Source organism: Halichondria panicea, chromosome 9, assembly GCF_963675165.1.
Source record: "Halichondria panicea chromosome 9, odHalPani1.1, whole genome shotgun sequence".
NCBI lineage: Eukaryota > Metazoa > Porifera > Demospongiae > Suberitida > Halichondriidae > Halichondria > Halichondria panicea.
In genome coordinates this window covers 1079412-1102500 of record NC_087385.1, presented here as the reverse complement: position 1 = coordinate 1102500, position 23089 = coordinate 1079412, and the positions used below count along the sequence as shown (strand labels likewise).

Here is a 23089-nt window from a genome sequence, read left to right as displayed (position 1 = left end):
TTTTATATCTACAATTAAAGTCTAGAGCTTTCGTTTTCAGAGTTACTCGTTGTAGCTAGTACATGTACAATTGTGCACTTAGATCGCAGGTTACAGAAAATTACTTATACTAATATGCAACCTGAAAAATCACAACTTTTATTCACCCTCTTTACAGTCTCCTAGTGACCCAGTTCCGCTGTGAAGCCCACTGTGACGTACAGCACAACGAGTTGGTCCTACTCGAGATGGATGGGAAACTAGAAAAAGGGGAACTCGATGCAAGGGGCGGAGTCATTGCCGGCAATATCCTCATGATCGGGGCTCAGGCTCATGGTGAGTCAGAGTATACAAATGTCTGATTGTGTACCTTCAGATACATGTACATGTACGTTAAATCGAAATTGTATGATAGTACATGTATTGTAGATGCAAAATAAGTTTCATCACCCCCACCTACACACACCTAACCCACACACACACACACACACACACACACCTAACCCACACACACGCACACACACACCCACACACACACACACACACACACACACACACACACACACACACACACACACACACACAGTGACCACCCAGAGTGTGTCTGGCAGTGTCCCCGTGCACAAGGGCTCTGCCTCCCTTGAGCTTGTAGAGGGGCGTGTCGACTACATGAGCTCCTGTAGTCTCCTGGCACGCACCAACGGACTCAACCTCGAGCTCTCCGACTCGTGGGAGGGGCTACATTTGGACCCAACGGGAAAATCCTCTGAATTTGCAAGTGTGCAGATCCTGGCTCACTTCTCGTGGGACAAACTACAGCTGTCAATTCATCGCTCAACCACGAAGAGTCTGTTCAATATGGTGCAGAAAATGTATGAGTTTGTGATGCAACAGAAACGACGCAGTGAGCGTACCATTAGCCTGATGTTGCCGGCAGGGTCAGCTGCCTCGAAAGCTCTGCACGCCTATAGGGAAGAGCAGAAGAGAATGGCTAAAGAGGAGGAGGCTAGAGATAAAGGTGGGTGGGGCTAAAGAGGACGAGGCTTGAGATAAAGGTGTATGGTTAATAGGAACTGTACGTTCTGAATAGAAAGTAGCGTCAGTTCAGCCTTTGTCCTCCAGTTGGCTAGTTTCACTTACATATGTACATTAAAAGCTGTTGCTTCAGAGTTTTGCGTCTCTAGTTTTAGTGGCCCTTTTCTGTGACTCCTTATGATGTGTATTAATTGCCCTCTCCCCTCAGGCTACATGAGACACCACTGGCTGTGGGCAATGCGTGTGGGGAGTGTGGAGCTAATGAAGACCATGGGATTACACACACCAGCCGGAGGTCTCCATACCGTCTCCCTCGGAGCAAAGATATCCGTCTCTGGTGACAACTTTTGCCTCGTCTGTTTCCACGGCCCTTCCTTCAGAGAGACTGAATGGGCAGTATTCAATATTGACACCATTAGTGCAAGCTTCTCCACACAGGCTATCCCCGGACTGAGTAAAGGACAGCTGGCAGAACTGACAGAGTCAGGGTCGGGCATTCTACCCACCAAACAAGTTAGAACATGTCAACAAATTGTCCACCTCTCGCTAGGCCACACCCCCTGGGACGAAACCGAGAAATTGGACGAATTGGCGGCTATATATCGAGTATCGGCTGGTCACACACGCCCACCCTCCATTGTGGGTACTTCAACACAAAATTGGCTCAACTACGCCTGCATTGACGCTCAGCTACACCCTGACAGCTATAGCGGGGACACTTCAACCTTGATTCGACTTAGCAAGAAACTCAACGTTCAATCCATACTGCTTGTGCCTGCCTTTGAGATGGAGTTAGTGACTGACCATTTCTGGCCACAAAGAACTCGTCTGTCGGCCAAAGAGCCACAATTCTCACCACTTGTCGAGTGTAGTCTTACATCAAAATTTGCGAGGGGTGTGTCCGTTGCCACGAATGTAGATCATTATCTGTTCCTACACGACCTAGTGAAGGCGTACCTCGAGTATCTGGAGAAACACAAGACACCTCAAACCCTGGACACAGGTATGTATGGTGTGTCATTACATGCAATATACGATATACTGTACTTGATGAATGTACGTAGACTGACCTCTATTCCTACTATAATTATATAGCGCATGTTGGTACCTGATTTGGAAATGTCTAGGAGCTATAATTAAATGAGTATCAGTGCTGAATGTACAGGTCTGTGCTTACATTTTCGTAGAAAGCTCCAATTTAAGAACCTTTCTGGCATCTACAACCAGCCTCTGCATAATAATTATGTTAATTCAGAGACAGTTTCTTAGTGCATAATTATGTGGACCTTATTCACATTAGTGATTATTCTCCCCCCCCCCCCCATCCCTCTCAGATCCTGAATCCACAGACACCGCCCCCACATCACCTCCGAAGTCGACACCAGTGCTCCGCAACTTTGAGTGTGTGTGCTGGGAGTTGGACCCTCATCTCTGTCTCCTATCCAGTGCTGGTACAGGACAATTCAACCCTCACATCAGTTGGTTACTAGAAAGGCTGGGGTTCAAGCACGCACAAACCACCATCCCCAAGTGGATACAGCGAGTTGCCATGGACCCTCTAGACATGGTGGTTGCTAACGCTATGGAACTGTTAATTAAAATCACTGCTACTAAGAAACTTCAGCAAAAATCCAGAGCCTCATCTCCACCATCCCATTAGTTGAACCAATTTCAAACATTTTTTATCATTAAAACACAATTTTTGCACATAATAATTATAATTGTTCATGTCATCAATTCAAAATGCTGTATAATAACAAGAGTTCATAGTGCACTCTTGATAAATGTGATGAAATGAAAGTATCGTGGAATGAATGAAATGTTAGTGTCTGTGTTGGTCATTCTTTAGTCTCAGTTTCTTGACAAATTGCACTTCTGAACGATTACCAATCCCCAGACTGAATAGAAGGAAGACAATGAAGCCATTGGTTATAACATTAGTACTAGCACAGCTAGTGAGGTAGTGTAATAAGATTCATGCAGCCAGGAAAAACTATAAGAAATTTACCTGACTAACTTAGCCTTTCTGTTGCTAAGCAATGTCTGCCCAGTGGACAATGCATACCTCCTCCATACAGACCTCCTGTAAAACAGTAGATATTAAATATAAATTACAGTAGCCATCTCTGAAACATAAAAAAAGGCTAGTTACGATAATTACATAGAGGCCAGGCCACAAATCAACAGTCTGAATACAAAACAACCACTCAACAAGTAAAGGAAAAACTATGTACCCCAAAATGTGTCCACTCAATAAGGGGATTCTACAGAATCAGCTACAGCCATGCATACCAACTAATGGGTGTGGTCCTGCCGGCCAGTGACAGCTGCTTCATCACCGACCTCTGTACAGTACGTATGAGGTCACCCACCGTTGCACCTTGGAGCACTATCACAGCTGGAATATAACATCACATTCATTAACACACAGCTAGTTGTGCGTTGTCTAGTTGGTCTTATAATTATCGCAAACATAATTCTAAAAAATGACATACACGCAAATACACATTGCAAAGCATGCACTGACTCACACACTCACTTGGATAATTCATGGTTGGTTACATCTTACATGGACTATACACACACACATTCATACGCTTACAAAGTACTTGATCATCAAACCGCCTCACATGCACAGTGATGGCCCTTCCTTGCTCCAGGGAGAGCTGTGAGGCCACCTCGTCATGAGTGGCGGTGGAGAAGATGTCACTGAGGAAGGGGTCAGCTAACAGGTCACACAATAGTCTCTTAGCTTGCTCCACAACAACTTTATGAGAGCTTCTTTCAATGGACTCCATCCCAGCAAAATGCTGAATCAGCAATAATTAATTATTGTGAAAGGTCAGGGTTCAATGGGAAAACTGAATCAGCAATAGATCTCACCATAGATTACTCTATCTATGATCTCACCCACCATCCCCACCCCCTCCTTAATTTATATTGTCTTTTCTCAATTTATGCCTTGGCTAAAACAATGACAAAATGAGATAATTGTAATACAACGTAAAAAAAAAATTCCAATTTTTTAGTAGATGAACAAAACTATCTATCTAGTGCAGTTCTACTGTAGTTCATTCAGCAGTTGTCGAGCGGTTGGTCGATTGTCTCTCTCTCTATCGATACAGCGACTGATGATGTCAGAGAACTGACGGTCTTGGATGGTGAGGAATAAGCTCTCGCGTTCTTCCTGGCTCGGAAACTGGCCAGAACACATCTCGATCAGGAGCACCCCCAGACTGAACATGTCCATCTTGGTTGACTGGAGCGACGGGTTACTGGCCTCAGGGGCAGCGTATACAGGACTCCCTGGATTGACAGTGTTTAACATCCGCAGGGTGTTCACTGAGCCGTAGTCAGTGACCTTTGCACTCCAGCGGCCGTCGGGTAGAGGGTTGAGGAGGACGTTTGCACTGCTGATGTCACGATGGATCACTGGATCTGGCTGCATGAGGTGGAGATAGTTGAGAGCTTGACAGACCTGCACAGAGATAGAGAGGATGTGTTCACGTGAGATGCGACCTCCCTCCAGCACCCTCCTCAGACTGGTGGCCATGAGCTCGGTCAGGATGATCATCTCCCCCTCCACTGTGGCTCCTATGAACTGGACCAGGTGTGGGTGTCGCAGACGAGCCGCCATGTTCATCTCACGAATAAACATGCGTCGATAATAGACGGAAGTGAGCTGCTCGTACAGTGTCTTGGCTGCCACCTCGATTCCTCGGAACTTGGCCACTTTGACGACCCCCCATCCTCCCCCACCGAGCTGTCTCTCTGTCATTGTGATATCATCGCGATGGACCACCCACTGAGTCTCCAGACCCTCTGCTCGCTCCTCTGCCAGCTGGGCTCTCCTGTTTAACCTCCCATTTTCAGCAATCAGCTCCTGGACTCTCCTCTCAGCATCTGCACGGCGATGGTTGGCATCATATGATTCTCGTTCTTTTATCACCAATACCCGATCTTTTTCTTGCAACAATTGTTCAAAACGATTTTGAGTCGCTTGCTCTCTTTGCTCTGCCAGTTGCGCTCTTTCCTCGGCATCTTCATGGCGACGGTTGGTTTCGGTCAATTCAAGATCTTTCGTTACCAATTCTCCAGCTTGTGTAGCCAATTCAAGATCTTTAATAGCCAATTCTCGATCCTTTTCTTCCAACTGTAGTTGGTGGCGACGTTGAGTATCGTGCTCTTTCTGCTCTGCTGCTCGTAACTGTTGTTCCAGAACTCTAATCCGGTCTTGAGAGGAGTGGTCGCTGGTCTCACTGACTGATGAGGCACGAACAGTTGCTTGTCTGATCCTCTTCTCACTCAGTCGCTGGGTGGAGCCTCTAGTGTCGTTGTTGGCCACATCCACGAGAGCCCACTTCCCAGCCGAGGGTCCAGCAACAGACACTGAGGGTTTAGTCAACTCTGTAGGAAAGAAAAAGAAAAAATGTAGTACAATTATGCATACAAAATGATTGACCAATGTAATGTGTACTTGACGTTGTCTATAATTATAAACTCTGTTTGAGGTGTCTATAGGATTGAGGATTTAGATTTCCAAAGGCACTGCTTCAGTATCCCAAGTGTAGCAAGTGTACTACAAGATTGCCTGACACATGGACACACACTCATTTAGATACTAGTAAATAGTGCACATGCCCAACTTTGCCCCCGAGGCTTGACTACATTACAATTACTTGACAACAAGATACTAAGTAAGTTGCAGGTATACTAAGTCCCATAGTATACCTCCTCTGAGGCACTTTCCCATGTGTATTCAACTAGTGTCTAACAAACAACAGGGTTTCATAGAGATGAGGGGGCGGCCTGGGATTTCCCATTAATTAAGGTGCAGATTGGATATCCCACCTCCAGAAATGTGAAAAATTAATGATGTCATATGTATGATTTTCTCTCTACAATCTCTATTAAAAGAAGTATGGTTTGAAACACAAATTGCATCTCAAATGTTCGCCCTCGCAACTAAAAATCCTATATGAAACCCTGAACAATAGTTGCCAGAATAACTAGCTGTAGCTGCTCACCAAATCTCAGTATGGTGGTCTCTGCAATGATGTCTCTCCGCATCTCCCGACAGCCTCCAAACACGAGGACCTCAGTGAGTCCTGGTCCCAGACTGGTGGCAGTGATGGAATGCCAATAACGTAGTGTCATTGACTCAGGAGGTGTCACCTGGAGGTACAAAATGTAAGGAAGACAATGACTGCTGGTATCCATTATAGGTGGTACAAAGTACATGTGTAGCATACACCCACGCATTAAGTCAGAGACATGTTTACGACGTTAAAACTTAGTCTTAGGTGTGGTATCAGTTCTGCAAGTTGTATTGTACGTCTAAACCATCATCCTTACCTCTGTCCACTTGCCGGTGTCAGCATTAAGTATCCACATGTCATCCAGTGTCTTGTTGTCATTACTTCTTCCTCCATACATCAGTAGTTGAGGGTGGTCCTGGCCATAGTTGAGACAACAGGCAGCATGGCCTGCCCTCCCCACTGGCCATGGCTCTCCCTGTACTGGCCTCACCTTAGTGACCTCCTACACACAGTGAACACACATCATTAAGTTGTGTATGAATATTTCATATTTCACCAACTAACCATGTCCCTGAAATTGAAAAGGTAAACATCATTGACTGTACAACGACGGTCATATTGGTGCCCTCCAAAGAGGACTGCCCTGTGTTTGTCCACCATGGTGAAGGTGAAGCCACTACAGGGAGGAGGTCTCTCTCCTCTGAGCTCAGGGGACGACCAGACACCTGGAGAAGTTAGAGTCAATAAAATAACAAAGGGATAGTAGTAAATCAGGAGGGATAGCATTACCATTTTCAACATTGAAGAAGTGAAGCTCATTTGTCCATCCAACTCCATCAGTGTGTCTGGTGAATGTTGATCCTGGTTGTGTGGTGCCCTCAATACCGTATCCTCCAATGCTGCACAGAGTTCTCTCATTCACACGGACAAGTCCACAACTAGCCTTTTTCATAGGCTGAATACCAGAGGTTTGAACTTTGGTCCACTGGAGAGTGTCCAGATCAAGCTTGCTCATGTCATTGAAGAAGGAAGACCCATCACGACCACCAAAGGTGTACAGGCAACGACCTACACAAACAGAGCAACCACCAAACTCTCCAGGGGGTAGAGTTCCAGTGGTGGGCAAGAGGCTCCACAGCTCAGTGCTTGGATCATACACAGCAATGATGTTAGACCCCTGTGTTGGACCAGTCCCCCTCCAATAGTAATGGCGTCCATCAGCTGCAGTAGAGAATGTATAGAAACGAGGTGATGGTTCAATGGGAGCATCCATTACCTGTAAGAGTGAGGAAACAGAGTGTACACATTGTGTACAGAGAATCTACTCAACACTAATACACTAGACAGAGTGTGTGCATGAGAGACACACACACTGACAGAATGGATATGATATGGATTGTGCTATATAAATTAATTCCTATGTTTCATTCTACATCTACATTGATAATTCTACTTACATAATGGGTAGCTTGGTGGACATAGCTTGAAAAGACCAGCACAGCATAGAACTATAGATCTAGATCTAGTAGAACAGAGCTAGAGCTAGAGAACATGAGACATGTGAGAACAAAATGCTCACCCAGCCTCCCCCCTTTTGTGACACCGGTTTAGAGTTGAAAGCTAGGCGTGGTCTCCATTAACCGAATAGTCTCGCGGACCCAGACCCTGAAAGAGGGTATATATCAGCTGGTCCACGAGACTAGGTTAAGGCCATGTGCTGAGCTGAGCTGAGCTAGTTGTAAATTGGGTCTGTATATTACAGAGCTAGAGGAAGATCTTGCAAGCATGAGTGGTAAATACGACAGTGCACTCACCGTCTTCTCTTCAGATGGTCACCTGTTTCAAGTGGAGTATGCACAAGAGACAGTCAAGAAAGGCTCCACTGCTGTGAGCACATAACCATGTATATTAAAGCACTCACCCCGGCCCCACACATGCATGTATTCATATGGGTATAAGCATAATAGCGTAGTCCATTTCGATTGTTACGCTGAATGTCCAACTCTTTTGGTGGCTAGGTACGTATCTACCATTCTCGCATGGCCTACCATGAAAGGTCAGCTGCTGGATTATTGCCCTTTTCATTAATCCATAGATAGAGCAAAGAGGGATTGGCAACAAAATCGACCTCGAATAACCATCCGTGTTGCCCTGGCGTTACTCGAGGCTGTCTACTTCAACGTAGGAAGACAGCCTCGAGTAAAGCACAGGCTGGGAATGGTTGAGGAGATAACTGATTGTCTTACTGTCAGTATAACAATCCTGCTGCTGATTTTAGACTTCAATTCCATGCTTGAGGCTATATTTGATCCAGGACACTATTTAGTTAGACAGTCTTAGCTATATTATAGGTGCTATTGATACATAGCCATAAAAAAAATGGTGAAAAGAGGTGAAAAAAGTGCGATGTACCCGTAGCTCTTTCTCGACAATCTAGAAACAATTTTGGAATTTCCACATAATTTTTAGCATCATAATTATGACACATATTTTGGCGAAAATTATGCTGGCATAATAATGGGAACCTTTATAAACAATTTGGAACAATTATAGGAAGATTTTGAAAATACAGATCAGTCGAGTCAATAGTATGACATATGTAGGAAGCATGGAAATGAAGTTTTGGGGGGTCTTAGAAAGCTCTGTGTAAGGCATAAAAAAAGTGTTTCGCGGCGTTACGGTGGGGGACAACACGCATCGTTTCAGGATTAAGCCACACCCCCTGCACAAAAGTCTACGTTTAACTTCCGTTGCCAATCCCTCTCTTCTTTATCTATGATTAATCCTTAGTTATTTTTTGACCAAATTGTTATTTCAAGAGCTGTGTATTTGTCCAGTTGGCAGTGAGGGGTGAGGATACGGTCGTGCTGGCTGTGGAGAAGAGAGCTCTTGCCAAGCTTCAAGATACTCGTACAGTGCGTAAGATCTGTGTCCTTGACGACCATGTGGCGTTGGCCTTTGCTGGTCTCACTGCTGATGCTCGAGTGCTAGTGAACAAGGCGAGGGTAGAGTGTCAGAGCCATAGACTCAACGTGGAGGACCCAGTCACTGTCGAGTACATCACTAGACACATTGCTACTACTTGCCAGGTATGGATAATGGCTACCTGGGTGGGAATGATGGCAAGTGGATTTTATTAAATTTGGGGCAAAATTGGGTGATACGGTACGTACAAGAGATTCTCGTACTGCTTTAATATGTTACTGCTCAGCACTAAGTTATATATCTAATTGCTCTCTTTTAAACAGTGGAAGTATGTATCAAACAGTATTCCATTTAAAATTTAGAGCTTTTAGTTACATGTATGTCAGTTCTCATGTTAATATTGCATGTCATGGGTTTCCATGTGCAGAGGTACACTCAGAGCAATGGAGCGCGACCATTTGGGATCTCACTGCTCATAGTGGGCTTTGATGAGGGACAGGCACCCAAGCTCTACCAGACTGAACCAGCTGGCACTTATCATGAGTGGAAGGTGAGCTTTCTACTGTGATGATCTTTACAATAATTATGCCGAAGAGTTCAATGTTCGACTTTCAACCTGATGATCTTCAGGGTGTCATACAGGGGGGGAGGGGATATCCCCCCTAGCTCCAATTTCCCCTCCCTTTCAATTATTACTGAGTGTCCATAGCTGGGTATTGAAATAACTTTTTTTAGCAACATTTTCTGGTTACTTTTCTCATTTCCCTCCTCTACTTTAAAATCCTGTATGACACCCTGATCTTTACCCAATGTGCTTATTTTCTAAGTGCTGATATGTCATATCTCAGACGTCCATAAAATAACCAACATCAACCCAAGATGCACAAATATATATCTTTGCTTTATTTCCTACCCAGTAGCTGCCCAATTGTGAATAGTACGTACAATATTCAGTAATTCAGTGTTTAGCTTGATGGTACATGTATAATCCAATGTGCCTATGTAGCGGGTGTCTGTAATCAGTGGACTGGACTACTGGACTGGACTGGACTGGACTGGACTTTGACCTGACTATTGCAACACCAATTCTTTTCCTCATAACAAGACCACAATGACAAATTTATGATTGAACACATGTACATCTAGCTACATTACAAAACACCTACTGTGGCAAGAACAAAAATTAATGCTTGTCTTTAGGTTTGCATGACGGAATTAGCTTTCTGTATAGGAGGACAGGTAACTGGCCTAGCTGGTTGGGACCATGATGCATTCTTGCTTAATTGAACTACAATTGGAGCATCTATATAATATTATAGAACTGTTGTTTTTAGGCTCAAACGTAGGTTAAATTGAAAATGGTACATTGATTGTCTGTACATTGTTGTCCGTGGAGGGTGAATATTTGCCATCTTTCATAGTGTACGAAGATCGAGTCTATGTGCATGCTCTGTGTGCATACTCCTGTCGTACTTTCCATGAAGCCGTTGCACATACACACTTATCTTTTCTAGTAAACTATAAACCACAAACAAGACGGATGAGCATACCCCCCCCTGCTATTTGTATCAGATCCGGTCGTAGTAGATACAAAGGATGTTATCCTGTACAAGGAAAAAAGGTGCTGTTTCAGGAGGGATTTGAAAAAAGGGCATGAATGTTTAGAGACACACTTGGGAACTGTTTACTCACTGTCTACCTGTAACGTTTCCCGTGTTTGTGTAATTTCCCCTACTTTGAGCCTATGTTTAACAGTTCAATTGTCGTGCAAGCAAGAATGCTGCTTATCATTGTGTTCTTATAATAGTCATGTATAGCTAGATATATCTATGTTGTGTTTTTTGTTTTTTATGTTTACAATCATTTGTCATTGTGGTCTTGTTATGAGGAAAAGGAATGTAATTGGTGTTGCAATAGGCAGTTCAAAGTCTAGTCCAGTCCAGTCCAGTCCAGTAGTCCAGTCCACTGATTACAGACAGCCCTATGTAGCTTTACTTATTTGCCAAGTGCCACACACACACACACACACACACACACACTACCTTCTCTATTTATTTTGACTAATGCCTTGTGCTAATTCTAAGAACCAAATTAGAGGTTAATAATTGTTTTGTGCTTGCCACCTACAAGAACCACATAGACCCATCCCCATTATCAGATGCTACCACCACAAAACCACCTGGCCCAGACTTATAAGATAAGCCTCCCCTCAAGGTCAGATTTAGGTACACAGCCATGCAAGTTAAGTTGAAGTATTACAGTCATTTTAGTAAAACTTGCAATATTCTGATAAACTTTGCTGCAACCACAGTTGTAAAACCACATAGAAGATTATGAATACCATTAAGCATGGAAAGTTCAAACATCTAACAGCAAGCACCAGTTTTTCTGCACTGCATGTACACTGTACACCATAATGACTTCGCACAGCCTCAGAGAACAGCTCAAACATGCCAATGAAGAGAATGTTGTATAAGTGTCCAGGGTTCTCATTAATTCGAGATAACACTATAATTATATACATGTACATATACCCATGTAACTTATTTTCAGCATGCTGTAATGCATGTTGCTTCCCTTCTCCACTAGCCTACAACACGGACACTGCCACCCTGCGATGTATATAATTATAGGGAAACTCGCAAAATAATTATAATTAGTATAAAATAACCATTTGAAACGAGTTTTATTGGCATATGGAGCTGTTTTCTGAGGCTGTGCTGAAGTCATTCAATGTATGCTTGCTGTTACATAACTGATATTTGACTTGGTCTTGCTGCTTACTGCATGGTTTAATTATATTCATAATCATGTCCTTTCTGTGGTTACTACTGTGGTTGCAGCCAAATTACACAAAATATTGCAAGTTTTACTAAAATGACTGTACAGCAGCCTATATCAAGTCTATAAGTTCTATACTTTATGTCAGCATTACCTCAAATGTGAATATAGCTTACAATCAGCATGGCCCCAAGTGAATAGCTTACAATCATTATTTAGTTCTGAATGCAATTGCAACAGATGAATGGGGAGGGTTGGTGCACCGTTAAAGACTCTTTAACCCATCATTCTCGGCTCTCAAGGCCGAGCATCTGTTTGCTTTTCTATACCTGTATGGTTTTGTGCTGTCTAATTTTTGTTTGTTTGTTTGTTTGTTTCTGGTAAATCCTTGTTGTAAATACACTTAATTAGCATCAAATGTTAAAATTAAATTAAGCGAGCATCCCGTTTGAGCTAGTAATATGAGCAGTGGATACAATTCCACCCAAAAGTTATTTATTATTTCTTATAATTTTATTTTGAAACCTCGAACACACACACACACACTGATATCTGACTAATGCACTTTTAATTAAAGCAGGGAAAGGGTTAATGCCTGGAGATAATTCTACATTCCCAATAGAAGACTAACCCATTCACACACATAATTATATAAAAAAAAAGTTTTTTTGACAAAATGCCAAAACAAAAATACAAAAAAAATACAAAAAATAATTTAGTGGTTCAAAAGCGTGGGCATAGTTTATGGCTTCTCTTTAGCTACCAATACAACACAATAACCACAAGGTTAGAGGAACACGACACTCTAGCCCCTGCAGTCCCACACAGTACCCACATGATAAAGAGCATCACAACAATCAAATAATAATCAAATAATAGCTAAAAAGAATAGCTAAAAAGGAATCATGTGATCCCAGAAAGCACACGGAACCTTAAAAAATGGCGAGGAAAGAAACCATGCAGTAAGCAAACGAATATTGTGCATACCACTAGCATTCTATAGTGTATACTTGAAGCCTCAACAGCATACTTAGTAATTGTATCAACTATTCCTACAATAAAGCCTACAATTCTAAGCCTCTAAACAAATTATTATGTATTTTAATATAATTGTCTGTTTGTAGTTTTTCTTTTGTTTCTTTTAATTTTTAAGTCATAATAGCACAACATTGTAACTGGTTACAATAATGTACTAAGTTACATGTGACTGTTGTTAAAATATGCAACTGGGAATGTGCTAGACGTGTGGGGAGAGTTGGCGCGCCTCCAAAGATCTTTAACCCACTGTTTCCGATTCTCAAGGTCGGACATCTAGTTACCCCCGGTTGCTATTCTAATGTGTTTAACTATAACTGCTCTAGCTATATTTCTTCTTAGGACACAGCATAAGATTAAACCAATTTTGTTGGACTGCACTACATTTAACAAATAGCATGTCATTGATATGTGTTGTATGCTATGAACGGGAAAACAGTCATCTTCCTGTTTGAGAAATTTGAATTTTTGATTATATGAGTCAGCAGGGTTTCAGTGGACGGATATACACCCAAAGTTATTTTTTATTTCAAATCTCCCAAACACACACACACACACACACACACAGGCCAATGCCACGGGACGCAGTGGCAAGTCAGTGAGGGAGTACCTTGAGAAACACTACTGGCAGTGAAGACTAAGGATGACACAGTCATACTGGCCATCAAGGCTCTCCTGGAGGTGGTCCAGTCAGGCAGTAAGACCCACCGCCATGGAGAAGGGGAAACCCCTCGAGGTTAGGGAAAGTCTCGTAATTTCTTCGGGCGTTTTTGTAGTCCAATTTTAATTCGTATGGCAGAAATCATCTTGACATTTTTTGTTGCCTTCAGTTCCTTGACTTGGACGCTGTGGACAGGTACATCGAGAAGAGCAAAGAACAGGAGGCAGAAAGGAGAAAGACAAAGAAATCTGATGCCACGCCCTCCTAAGTAACTTATCACTCAATCGTGTCAATGGTGCTCTGTATATAGCTACTCGACCATTGTTTTTAGTGTGCCTATTAATTCTGCTTCTACCATGCACCAGCCTTTGTGTATTGAAAGACAGTCTTTTATCTGCTGATGCATGATTTGTGGACCTTATTCACATTTTTCTCCCCCCCACTCCCTCTCAGATCCTGAATCCACAGACACCGCCCCCACATCACCTCCGAAGTCAACACCAGTGCTCTGCAACTTTGAGTGTGTGTGCTGGGAGTTGGACCCTCACATCAGTTGGTTACTAGAAAGGCTGGGGTTCAAGCACGCACAAACCACCATCCCCAAGTGGATACAGCGAGTTGCCATGGACCCTCTAGACATGGTGGTTGCTAACGCTATGGAACTGTTAATTAAAATCACTGCTACTAAGAACTTCAGCAAAAATCCAGAGCCTCATCTCCACCATCCCATTAGCTGAACCAATTTCAATTCGTTAAATTAATAACACAATTTTTGCACTTAATTGTTCATGTCATCAATTCAAATTAAATGCTGTATATACAACATAAGCCACTCTTGATAAAATTATTCATATAATGTGATGAAATGAAAGTATCGTGGAAAGTTTATAAATTATTAATTGGAAATGTTAGTGTCTGTGTTGGTCATTCTTTAGTCTCAGTTTCTTGACAAACTGCACTTCTGAACGATTACCAATCTCCAGGCTGAATAGAAGGAAGACAATGAAGCCATTGGTTATAACATTAGTACTAGCATAGCTAGTGAGGTAGTGTAATAAGATTCATGCAGCCAGGAAAACTATAAGAAATTTACCTGACTAACTTAGCCTTTCTGTTGCTAAGCAATGTCTGCCCAGTGGACAATGCATACCTCCTCCATACAGACCTCCTGTAAAACAGTAGATATTAAATAAAAATTACAGTAGCCATCTCTGAAACATAAAGAAAGGCTAGTTACGATAATTACATAGAGGCCAGGACACAAATCAACAGTCTGAATACAAAACAACCACTCATCAAGTAAAGGAAAAACTATGTACCCCAAAATGTGTCCGCTCAATAAGGGGATTCTACAGAATAAGCTACAGCCATGCATACCAACTAATGGGTGTGGTCCTGTCGGCCAGTGACAGCTGCTTCATCACCGACCTCTGTACAGTACGTATGAGGTCACCCACCGTTGCACCTTGGAGCACTATCACAGCTGAAATATAACATCACATTCATTAACACACAGCTAGTTGTGCGTTGTCTAGTTGGTCTTATAATTATCACAAACATAATTCTAAAAATGACATACACGCAAATGCACATTGCAAAGCATGCACTGACTCACACTCTCACTTGGATAATTCATGGTTGGTTACATCTTACATGGACTATATACACACATTCATACGCTTACAAAGTACTTGATCATCAAACCGCCTCACATGCACAGTGATGGCCCTTCCTTGCTCCAGGGTGAGCTGTGAGGCCACCTCGTCATGAGTGGCAGTGGGGGAGATGTCACTGAGGAAGGGGTCAGCTAACAGGTCACACAATAGTCTCTTAGCTTGCTCCACAACAACTTTATGAGAGCTTCTTTCAATGGACTCCATCCCAGCAAAATGCTGAATCAGCAATAATTATTGTGAAAGGTCAGGGTTCAATGGGAAAAGCTGAATCAGCAATAGATCTCACACACCCCCTCCTTTAATTATTAATTGCCCACACAGTAGTACAGCCAATCAGTTGTCTCTTCTCAAATCAATCAATAATGCCTTACAATAAACATTACAACATTAACAACGAACACATAATAACGTCCAATTTAGTAGATGAACAAAACTATCTATCTAGTGCAGTTCTACTGTAGTTCATTCAACAGTTGTCGAGCGGTTGGTCGATTGTCTCTTTCTCTATCGATACAACGACTGATAATGTCAGAGAACTGACGGTCTTGGATGGTGAGGAATAAGCTCTCGCGTTCTTCCTGGCTCGGAAACTGGCCAGAACATATCTCGATCAGGAGCACCCCCAGACTGAACATGTCCATCTTGGTTGACTGGAGCGACGGGTTACTGGCCTCAGGGGCAGCGTATACAGGACTCCCTGGATTGACAGTGTTCAACATCCGCAGGGTGTTCACCGATCCGTAATCAGTGACCTTTGCACTCCAGCGACCGTCGGGTAGAGGGTTGAGGAGGACGTTTGCACTGCTGATGTCACGATGGATCACTGGGTCTGGCTGCATGAGGTGGAGATAGTTGAGGGCTTGACAGACCTGCACAGAGATGGAGAGGATGTGTTCACGTGAGATACGACCTCCCTCCAGCACCCTTCTCAGACTGGTGGCCATGAGCTCTGTCAGGATGATCATCTCCTCCTCCAGCGTGGCTCCTATGAACTGGACCAGGTGTGGGTGTCGCAGACGAGCCGCCATGTTCATCTCACGAATAAACATGCGTCGATAATAGACGGAAGTGAGCTGCTCGTACAGTGTCTTGGCTGCCACCTCGATTCCTCGGAACTTGGCCACTTTGACGACCCCCCATCCTCCCCCACCGAGCTGTCTCTCTGTCATTTGGATCATCCCGCGATGGACCACCCACTGAGTCTCCAGACCCTCTGCTCGCTCCTCTGCCAGCTGGGCTCTCCTGTTCAACCTCCCATTTTCAGCAGTAAGATCTTGGAGGCTTTCTTGAAGTCGTTCCATTTCAGCAATCAGCTCTTGGACTCTCCTCTCGGCATCTGCATGGTGATGGTTGGCATCATATGATTCTCGTTTATTCGTGGCCAATTCTCTAGCTTGTGTAGCCAATTCAAGATCTTTAATAGCTAATTCTTGATCCTTTTCTTCCAACTGTACTCGGTGGTGACGTTGAGTGTCGTGCTCTCTCTGCTCTGCTGCTCGTAACTGTTGTTCCAGAACTCTAATCCGGTCTTGAGAGGAGTGGTCGCTGGTCTCACTGACTGATGAGGCACGAGCAGTTGCTTGTCTGATCCTCTTCTCACTCAGTCGCTGTGCGGAACCTCTAGTGTCGTTGTGGGCCACATCCACAAGAGCCCACATCCGAGCCGAGGGTCCAGTCAACTCTGTAGCTGTAGGAAGGAATATAATTATGTATACCGGAAGCCACGCCTTACCCACGGGAAAATGTTGTACTATATGGTAGATAGACTTACACTGCTTTATATAGTATCCTAAGTGTAGCGAGGGTACTACAAGTGTGCTTGACACACACTCATTTAGATAGTGCACATGCGCAAACCTTGCCCTCAAGGCTTGACAAGTAAGTTGCAGGTATACTAAGTCCCACAGTATACCTGAGGCATTTTTCCATGTAGTTCATGTATATTATCTTGTCTAACAATATTTGCTTAGCTGTAGCTGCTCACCAAATCTCAGTATAGTTGTCTCATTTCCCCTCCTCTCCCGACGGCCTCCAAACACGAGGACCTCAGTGAGTCCAGGTCCCAGATTGGTGGCAGTGATGGAATGCTTATAACGTGGTGTCATTGACTCAGAAGGTGTCACCTAGAGGTACACAATGTAAAAAAGGCAATCTACTGATATGACCTGCACTCTTGGTGGTATAAAGTACATGTGTAACATACACCCACACATTAATGTTTAGTATAGCCTCAGGAGCCTCGATTCAAGGCCGATTAAAATACGGCCTGGTACCTACATGTATTGCAGGGGTGATAGTGCGCATGCACTTCAAATTACCCAGAATATGGGTAATCGTACTATGAACGTAAAACCTTAGTACCCGTAAGTTAACTAAGAATATGTTCCGTAATACTTTATCTCCATGGCTGAGTTCCGTGAAGCTGTGGCTTATGCAATCTATTGTGTTGGTGTAAAAGCTTGAACATTTAAGTCTAAAGACAGAAGAAGCTCTCATCTACGTCTACGATCGTCCTATAGCCAGGTTGCCTTCGCAAGTAGCAGTTAAGAGGCATACACTTCCCATAACCTGTACAGATCCAAGCTAAGATATCCTGACCATATAGCCATCATAGAGGTAGATGAGAGCCTCTTCTGGCTTCAGACTAGTGTGAAAGCCTTCTGGAACAACGCAACAGAGAGCTAGCTGATGTACATAGATACTGTATAGCGCAAAGTTTTCGAGGGGCTTAATTTTCGCGGATTTCGTGGGTTAGAATTCTACACGAAAATTAAGTCCACGAAAATTGTTCTTTAATTAGAATTACCTGCTATAACATGCAAAGATTTAAAGGCGTGGCTTCCGGTAAGCAGTAATTCCGCGAACATTGTGCAACGAAAATGCTTTTAGAGGCCAATCCACGAAATATAAGTGCCTCGAAAATTTCGCGCTATACGGTAGAAAATAGAAGAGAGAAAGAAAAAGGGGATTCCCCGGATTCTAGTAAATAAACTAACGCATGCGCATTATCACCATGCAATAGGTACCAGGCCGTATTTTAATCGGCCTTGAATCGAGGCTAAGCCTCAGGTTGAACAGTAGTATGTTGTAATTGTAGGTATAAACCATCCTCACCTCTGTACACTTGCCAGTGTCAGCGTCCAGTATCCACATGTCCCCTAGTACCTTGTTGTCATTATCTCTTCCTCCATACATCAATAGTTGAGGGTGGTCCTGGCCATAGTTGAGACAACAAGCAGCATGGCCTGACCTCCCCACTGGCCATGGCTCTCCCTGTACTGGCTTCACCTTAGTGACCTCCTACACACAGTGAACACACACCATTAAGTTGTGGATGAATATTTCATATTTCACCAACTAACCATGTCCCTGAAATTGAAAAGGTAGACATCATTGACGTTACCACCACAGCCAGGTTGGAACCCTCCAAAGAGGACTGCCCTGTGCTGGTCCACCATAGTGAAGGTGAAGCCACTACAGGGAGGAGGTCTCTCTCCTCCGAGCTCAGGAGACGACCAGACACCTGAAGAAATTAGGGTCAACAGAATAACGAAGGGATAGTAGTAAATCAGGACAGATAGCATTACCATTTTCAACATTGAAAAATTGGAACTCATTTGTCCATCCACGTCCATCAGTGCGTCTGGTGAATGTTGATCCTGGTTGTGTGGTGCCCTCAATACCGTATCCTCCAATGCAACACAGAGTTCTCTCGTTCACACGGACAAGTCCACAACCACTCTTTTTAATAGGCTGGCTACCAAAAGATTGAAGTTTGGTCCACTGGAGAGTGTCCAGATCAAGCTTGCTCATGTCATTGGCGTAAGAAGACCCATCATGACCACCAAAGGTATACAGGCAACGACCTACACAAACAGAGCAACCACCTCGCTCTCCAGGGGGTAGAGGTCCAGTGGTGGGCAAGAGGCTCCACAGCTCAGTGCTTGGATCATACACAGCAATGATGTTAGACCCTCTCAGTCCTGGACCATCCCCCCTCCACATGTAATGGTGTCTGTCTGCTGCAGTAGAGAATGGACGACTACGAGGTGATGGTTCAATAGGAGCATCCATTACCTGCAAGAGTGAGGAAACAGAGTGTACACATTGTGTACTGAGAATCTACTCAACACTAATAAACTAGACAGAGTGTGTGCATGAGATACACACACACTGACAGTATGGATATGATATGGATTGTGCTATATAAATTAATTCCTATGTTTCATTCTACATCTACATTGATAATTCTACTTACATAATGGGTAGCTTGGTGGACACAGCTTGAAAAGACCAGCACAGCATAGAACTATAGATCTATATCTAGTATAACAGAGCTAGAGCTAGAGAACATGAGACATGTGAGAACTGAACTGGTTAATATTTAGAGCTCACCTGGAAGCCCCGCCCCTTTTGTGACACAGGTTTATAGTTGAAAGCTAGGCGTGGTCTCCATTAAGGCCATGTGCTGAGTTGTAAATTACAGAGCTAGAGGAAGATCTTGCAAGCATGAGTGGTAAATACGACAGTGCACTCACCGTCTTCTCTCCAGATGGTCACCTGTTTCAAGTGGAGTATGCACAAGAGGCAGTCAAGAAAGGCTCCACTGCTGTAAGCACATAACCATGTACATATGTATATTAAAGCACCCACCCCACACCCACACCCGTACCCACACCCACACATGTTTTCATATGTACAAGCATGATAGCGCACTCCTTTGTCCAATCGTTACGGCTGATTGTTCAACTATTTTAGTATTTTAAGTATTGTTTTCTGTGATAATTTTTGACCAAATTGTTATTTCAAGAGCTGTGTATTTGTCCAGTTGGCCGTGAGGGGTGAGGATACTGTTGTGCTGGCTGTGGAGAAGAGAGCTCTTGCCAAGCTTCAAGATGCTCGTACAGTGCGTAAGATCTGTGTCCTTGACGACCATGTGGCGTTGGCCTTTGCTGGTCTCACTGCTGATGCTCGAGTGCTAGTGAACAAGGCGAGGGTAGAGTGTCAGAGCCATAGACTCAACGTGGAGGACCCAGTCACTGTCGAGTACATCACTAGACACATTGCTACTACTTGCCAGGTATGGATAATGGCTACCTGGGTGGGAATGATGGCAACTGGATTTAGCGCCTTAAAATTGGGTGATACAGTACAAGAGATTTTCGTACTGCTTTAATATAATTATTCACTAAGTTATATTCTAATTGCTCTGTGGAAGTATGTGTATTTTAAAATTTCGAGCTTTTAGTTCCATATCAGCATGTCATGGGGTTTCCATGTACAGAGGTACACTCAGAGCAATGGAGCGCGACCATTTGGGATCTCACTGCTCATAGTGGGCTTTGATGAGGGACACACACCCAAGCTCTACCAGACTGAACCAGCTGGCACTTATCATGAGTGGAAGGTGAGCTTTCTAGTGTGATGATCTTTACACTCTTTCTTAGGAACTCGATATTCGATATTCAACCTGATGATCTTTACCCAACGTGCTCATGTCAATATCCTATTTTAGACACCATAATTATAATACCCAATATCACCCAATGTATGCCCAGTAGTATACACGATGCCCTATAATACAATATTCAGTATTTTACTTGTTGGTATGTATTAACCCAATGTGTACCTATGCCTATTTTCCAGTGCACACACACACACACACACACGCACGCACGCGCACATACACACACACACACACACATACACACACACACACACACACACACACACACACACACACACACACACACACACACACACACACACACACACGCAGGCTAATGCCACAGGACGCAGCGGCAAGTCAGTGAGGGAGTACCTTGAGAAACACTACTCCCCTGAGGCAGTGAAGACTAAGGATGACACAGTCATACTGGCCATCAAGGCTCTCTTAGAGGTGGTCCAGTCAGGCAGTAAGACCATGGAGGTGGCCGTCATGGAAAAGGGGAAACCCCTCGAGGTTAGGGAAAGTTCCATAATCTCTTCCGACGTTTTTTGGAGGCCTATTTTGTTCTCTGTATTGCAAAAGTCATCTTGACATTTTTGTTGCCTTTAGTTCCTGGACTCGGACGCTGTGGACAAGTACATCAAACAGATTGAAAAGAGCAAGGAAGAGGAGGCAGAAAAGAGAAAGACAAAGAAGTCTGGTGCCACGCCCTCCTAACTGTAACTTATCATGCACTCAATCGTTTCAATGGTGCTCTGTATATAGCTACTCTATCATTGTTTTTAGTGTGTACGTATCCCTATTAATGAAAGTGGTTAACTAATTATTTCTCGCATTTTCCCTTATGTTGTGTGGAAATAAAGTTAGGGCAATTTTGTCCAAAAATTGTTATTCTTTCCTTGAACATTTTACTGAGGATATTTTTAGATTGTACAGACTGTACGTATCATCCTACTATTCAAGCATGTCACAGTATTGTACAAAGTAGTTGCAAGCATGTACAAATAATGTTGTCATAGTTTAACCTAAGGTAACGTTTAAATTCATAGTTGTGTGTTTCTATTAGTGTGTGTGGCTGTCCCTGCCGCAAGTTTCGTAATTAAGCATAATGTCTTCTCCTTTCAACTGAGAAAATATGCAGTACAGGTGATTCTAGCTAATTGTTTTCAGACAACACAATTTTCAACCATTAATTCATCAAAGGTCTGCTTTCTTGTACGTGCCTATTTGCTGAGAGCTATGTCCTTTCATTACCCCCCCGTACGTATAATATGTTGCATTCCACATGCTGAGTCATATAGTACATGTACTTTCATTGTAATGGGTTGCGTACTTGCGTAGTTAGACCATGAAGTTTTGCCTTTGTAGATTGGACATTTTTTGCCTCCCACTACTTGACTTGACTCAAGATTTTAGGAGCCAATAATTATGATCTTAGCAAAACTGTATGTATAAATTTTAACGCTGTCAATGGTTAACAATGTTTATAAGTTGCTACGTATAGATATTCAATTAGTGACCTCTCTCTGACGTATGTGATATTTAATTGCTAATTGCCCCCATCTGGCCTCAGACCACAAGCACTGGGTGGAGAATGGTTTGGTATGTCTCCATGGCTTTGATAATGAGATCTTCTTACATATCTGTAGCTGCCTCCTTTGGCTCCCTGGCTACCCCTTCTTTGAGTGTATATGTTACTAAGGAAGTTATAATTTTTTCATGACTACCATTGGAAGCAAATAATATCTGTTGGGAGATGTTTCAGTTAGTGCCAGTTGTTGGTATGATTTAATTGGGTGACCTAATAATAGGGTTGCCCACAATAGACAGGGTGTCTCCATCTTATCGCCTGGTTGCCAAGGATATCATCGACAGTAGCCCAAGAATCCTCCACGCCCTAGTGGGTACAGTCCTAGAACACTTAATTACATACTTCCATTTCGTCCCTGATTTGGTGAGATAGTTCCAGTTGACTGGGGATTTTCGTCATTGTCTAAAATCCCTTTAATTTGCGCACTGCATATACGTAGTGCCGAACATGTACGTAGGATATAGCACTGTAGATGTGCGTGTGTGTGTGATATAGCAAGGGTATACCGTATAGCGGGTAATTTTCGTGGGGTAAAAAATTCGTTCAACTCAAAAAACGGTGGTTTTTCATCAGTAAAAATTTCATTTAGTCTTGTGGCTGCACTGCATTCCTACGTTCCGGTAAGCCACGCCTACGTTAAAATTTCGTGGAGGTCAGCTTGCCCACGAAAATTACCTGCTATATGGTAAGAATTAGGCTGGGAAGTGGATAAAGGAGCTATAGGCTACTACACATATAGTCAATCGAGGTAGGCCTGCTGCAGCAGTAAACCATGTCTATTGTGTTACTGGAGTTTGCAGAATCTTTGCAACACACCAGTAAAAGCGTAGAGCGTTACGCGTTCCTTATATGGATTTTGCGTACACACTGTGGTCTGTTTTACTAGGAGCATTTCCCATATAAGGAACCACAGTGCTA

At 43.3% G+C, this 23089-nt stretch overlaps 6 protein-coding genes and 1 pseudogene across 7 annotated transcripts in view; 3 read left to right on the top strand and 4 right to left on the bottom strand.

Moving 5' to 3' along the window:
• The window catches only part of LOC135340910 (bridge-like lipid transfer protein family member 1), an 8173-nt gene extending 5426 nt beyond the window's left edge, over positions 1–2747 (top strand). Inside the window, exons 8-11 of the mRNA XM_064537330.1 lie at positions 158–315; positions 566–997; positions 1223–2017; positions 2349–2747. Of these exons, the coding sequence (XP_064393400.1) occupies positions 158–315; positions 566–997; positions 1223–2017; positions 2349–2674 (1711 nt within the window). The 3' untranslated portion in view covers positions 2675–2747. The remainder of the gene's footprint in view (positions 1–157; positions 316–565; positions 998–1222; positions 2018–2348) is intronic.
• The window catches only part of LOC135340931 (U11/U12 small nuclear ribonucleoprotein 25 kDa protein-like), a 17558-nt gene extending 13728 nt beyond the window's left edge, over positions 1–3830 (bottom strand). The window contains exons 1-4 of one of the 2 annotated variants that reach the window (XM_064537354.1): positions 3617–3830; positions 3307–3412; positions 3023–3097; positions 2680–2912 (exon numbers count right to left, since the gene is read on the bottom strand). In XM_064537354.1, coding sequence (XP_064393424.1) covers positions 2837–2912; positions 3023–3097; positions 3307–3412; positions 3617–3812 — 453 coding nt within the window. In that variant the 5' untranslated portion in view covers positions 3813–3830 and the 3' untranslated portion in view covers positions 2680–2836. Of the gene's footprint in view, positions 1–2679; positions 2913–3022; positions 3098–3306; positions 3413–3616 lie in introns of those variants that run through there. The other variant, XM_064537356.1, reaches the window with a different exon arrangement.
• Positions 1–21484, top strand: part of LOC135340922 (proteasome subunit alpha type-7-like) — a 29439-nt pseudogene extending 7955 nt beyond the window's left edge.
• On the bottom strand, positions 3998–7653 carry LOC135340913 (uncharacterized). Its single transcript, XM_064537333.1, has 6 exons — positions 7511–7653; positions 6843–7329; positions 6618–6778; positions 6370–6555; positions 6042–6189; positions 3998–5421 (listed from the first exon to the last, which is right to left on the bottom strand). The coding sequence occupies exons 2-6, from the start codon at positions 7324–7326 to the stop codon at positions 4076–4078; spliced, it is 2325 nt and encodes a 774-aa protein (XP_064393403.1). The 5' UTR covers positions 7327–7329; positions 7511–7653; the 3' UTR covers positions 3998–4075.
• On the top strand, positions 7739–14048 carry LOC135340925 (proteasome subunit alpha type-7-like). The gene is given in 8 exon segments (XM_064537348.1): positions 7739–7940; positions 8891–9142; positions 9406–9528; positions 13363–13417; positions 13420–13498; positions 13500–13530; positions 13625–13723; positions 13909–14048. Coding segments are annotated over 7 exon segments (741 nt in total). The 5' UTR covers positions 7739–7838; the 3' UTR covers positions 13909–14048.
• LOC135340932 (U11/U12 small nuclear ribonucleoprotein 25 kDa protein-like) lies at positions 14208–15360 on the bottom strand. The gene is made up of 4 exons (XM_064537357.1): positions 15140–15360; positions 14833–14938; positions 14549–14623; positions 14208–14439 (listed from the first exon to the last, which is right to left on the bottom strand). Exons 1-4 carry the CDS (start codon positions 15333–15335, stop codon positions 14364–14366), a joined length of 453 nt encoding a protein of 150 aa, XP_064393427.1. The 5' UTR covers positions 15336–15360; the 3' UTR covers positions 14208–14363.
• LOC135340915 (uncharacterized) lies at positions 15466–19524 on the bottom strand. Its single transcript, XM_064537335.1, has 6 exons — positions 19390–19524; positions 18719–19208; positions 18494–18654; positions 18246–18431; positions 17116–17254; positions 15466–16818 (listed from the first exon to the last, which is right to left on the bottom strand). Exons 2-6 carry the CDS (start codon positions 19203–19205, stop codon positions 15584–15586), a joined length of 2208 nt encoding a protein of 735 aa, XP_064393405.1. The 5' UTR covers positions 19206–19208; positions 19390–19524; the 3' UTR covers positions 15466–15583.
• Positions 21485–23089: the final 1605 nt, after the last annotated feature.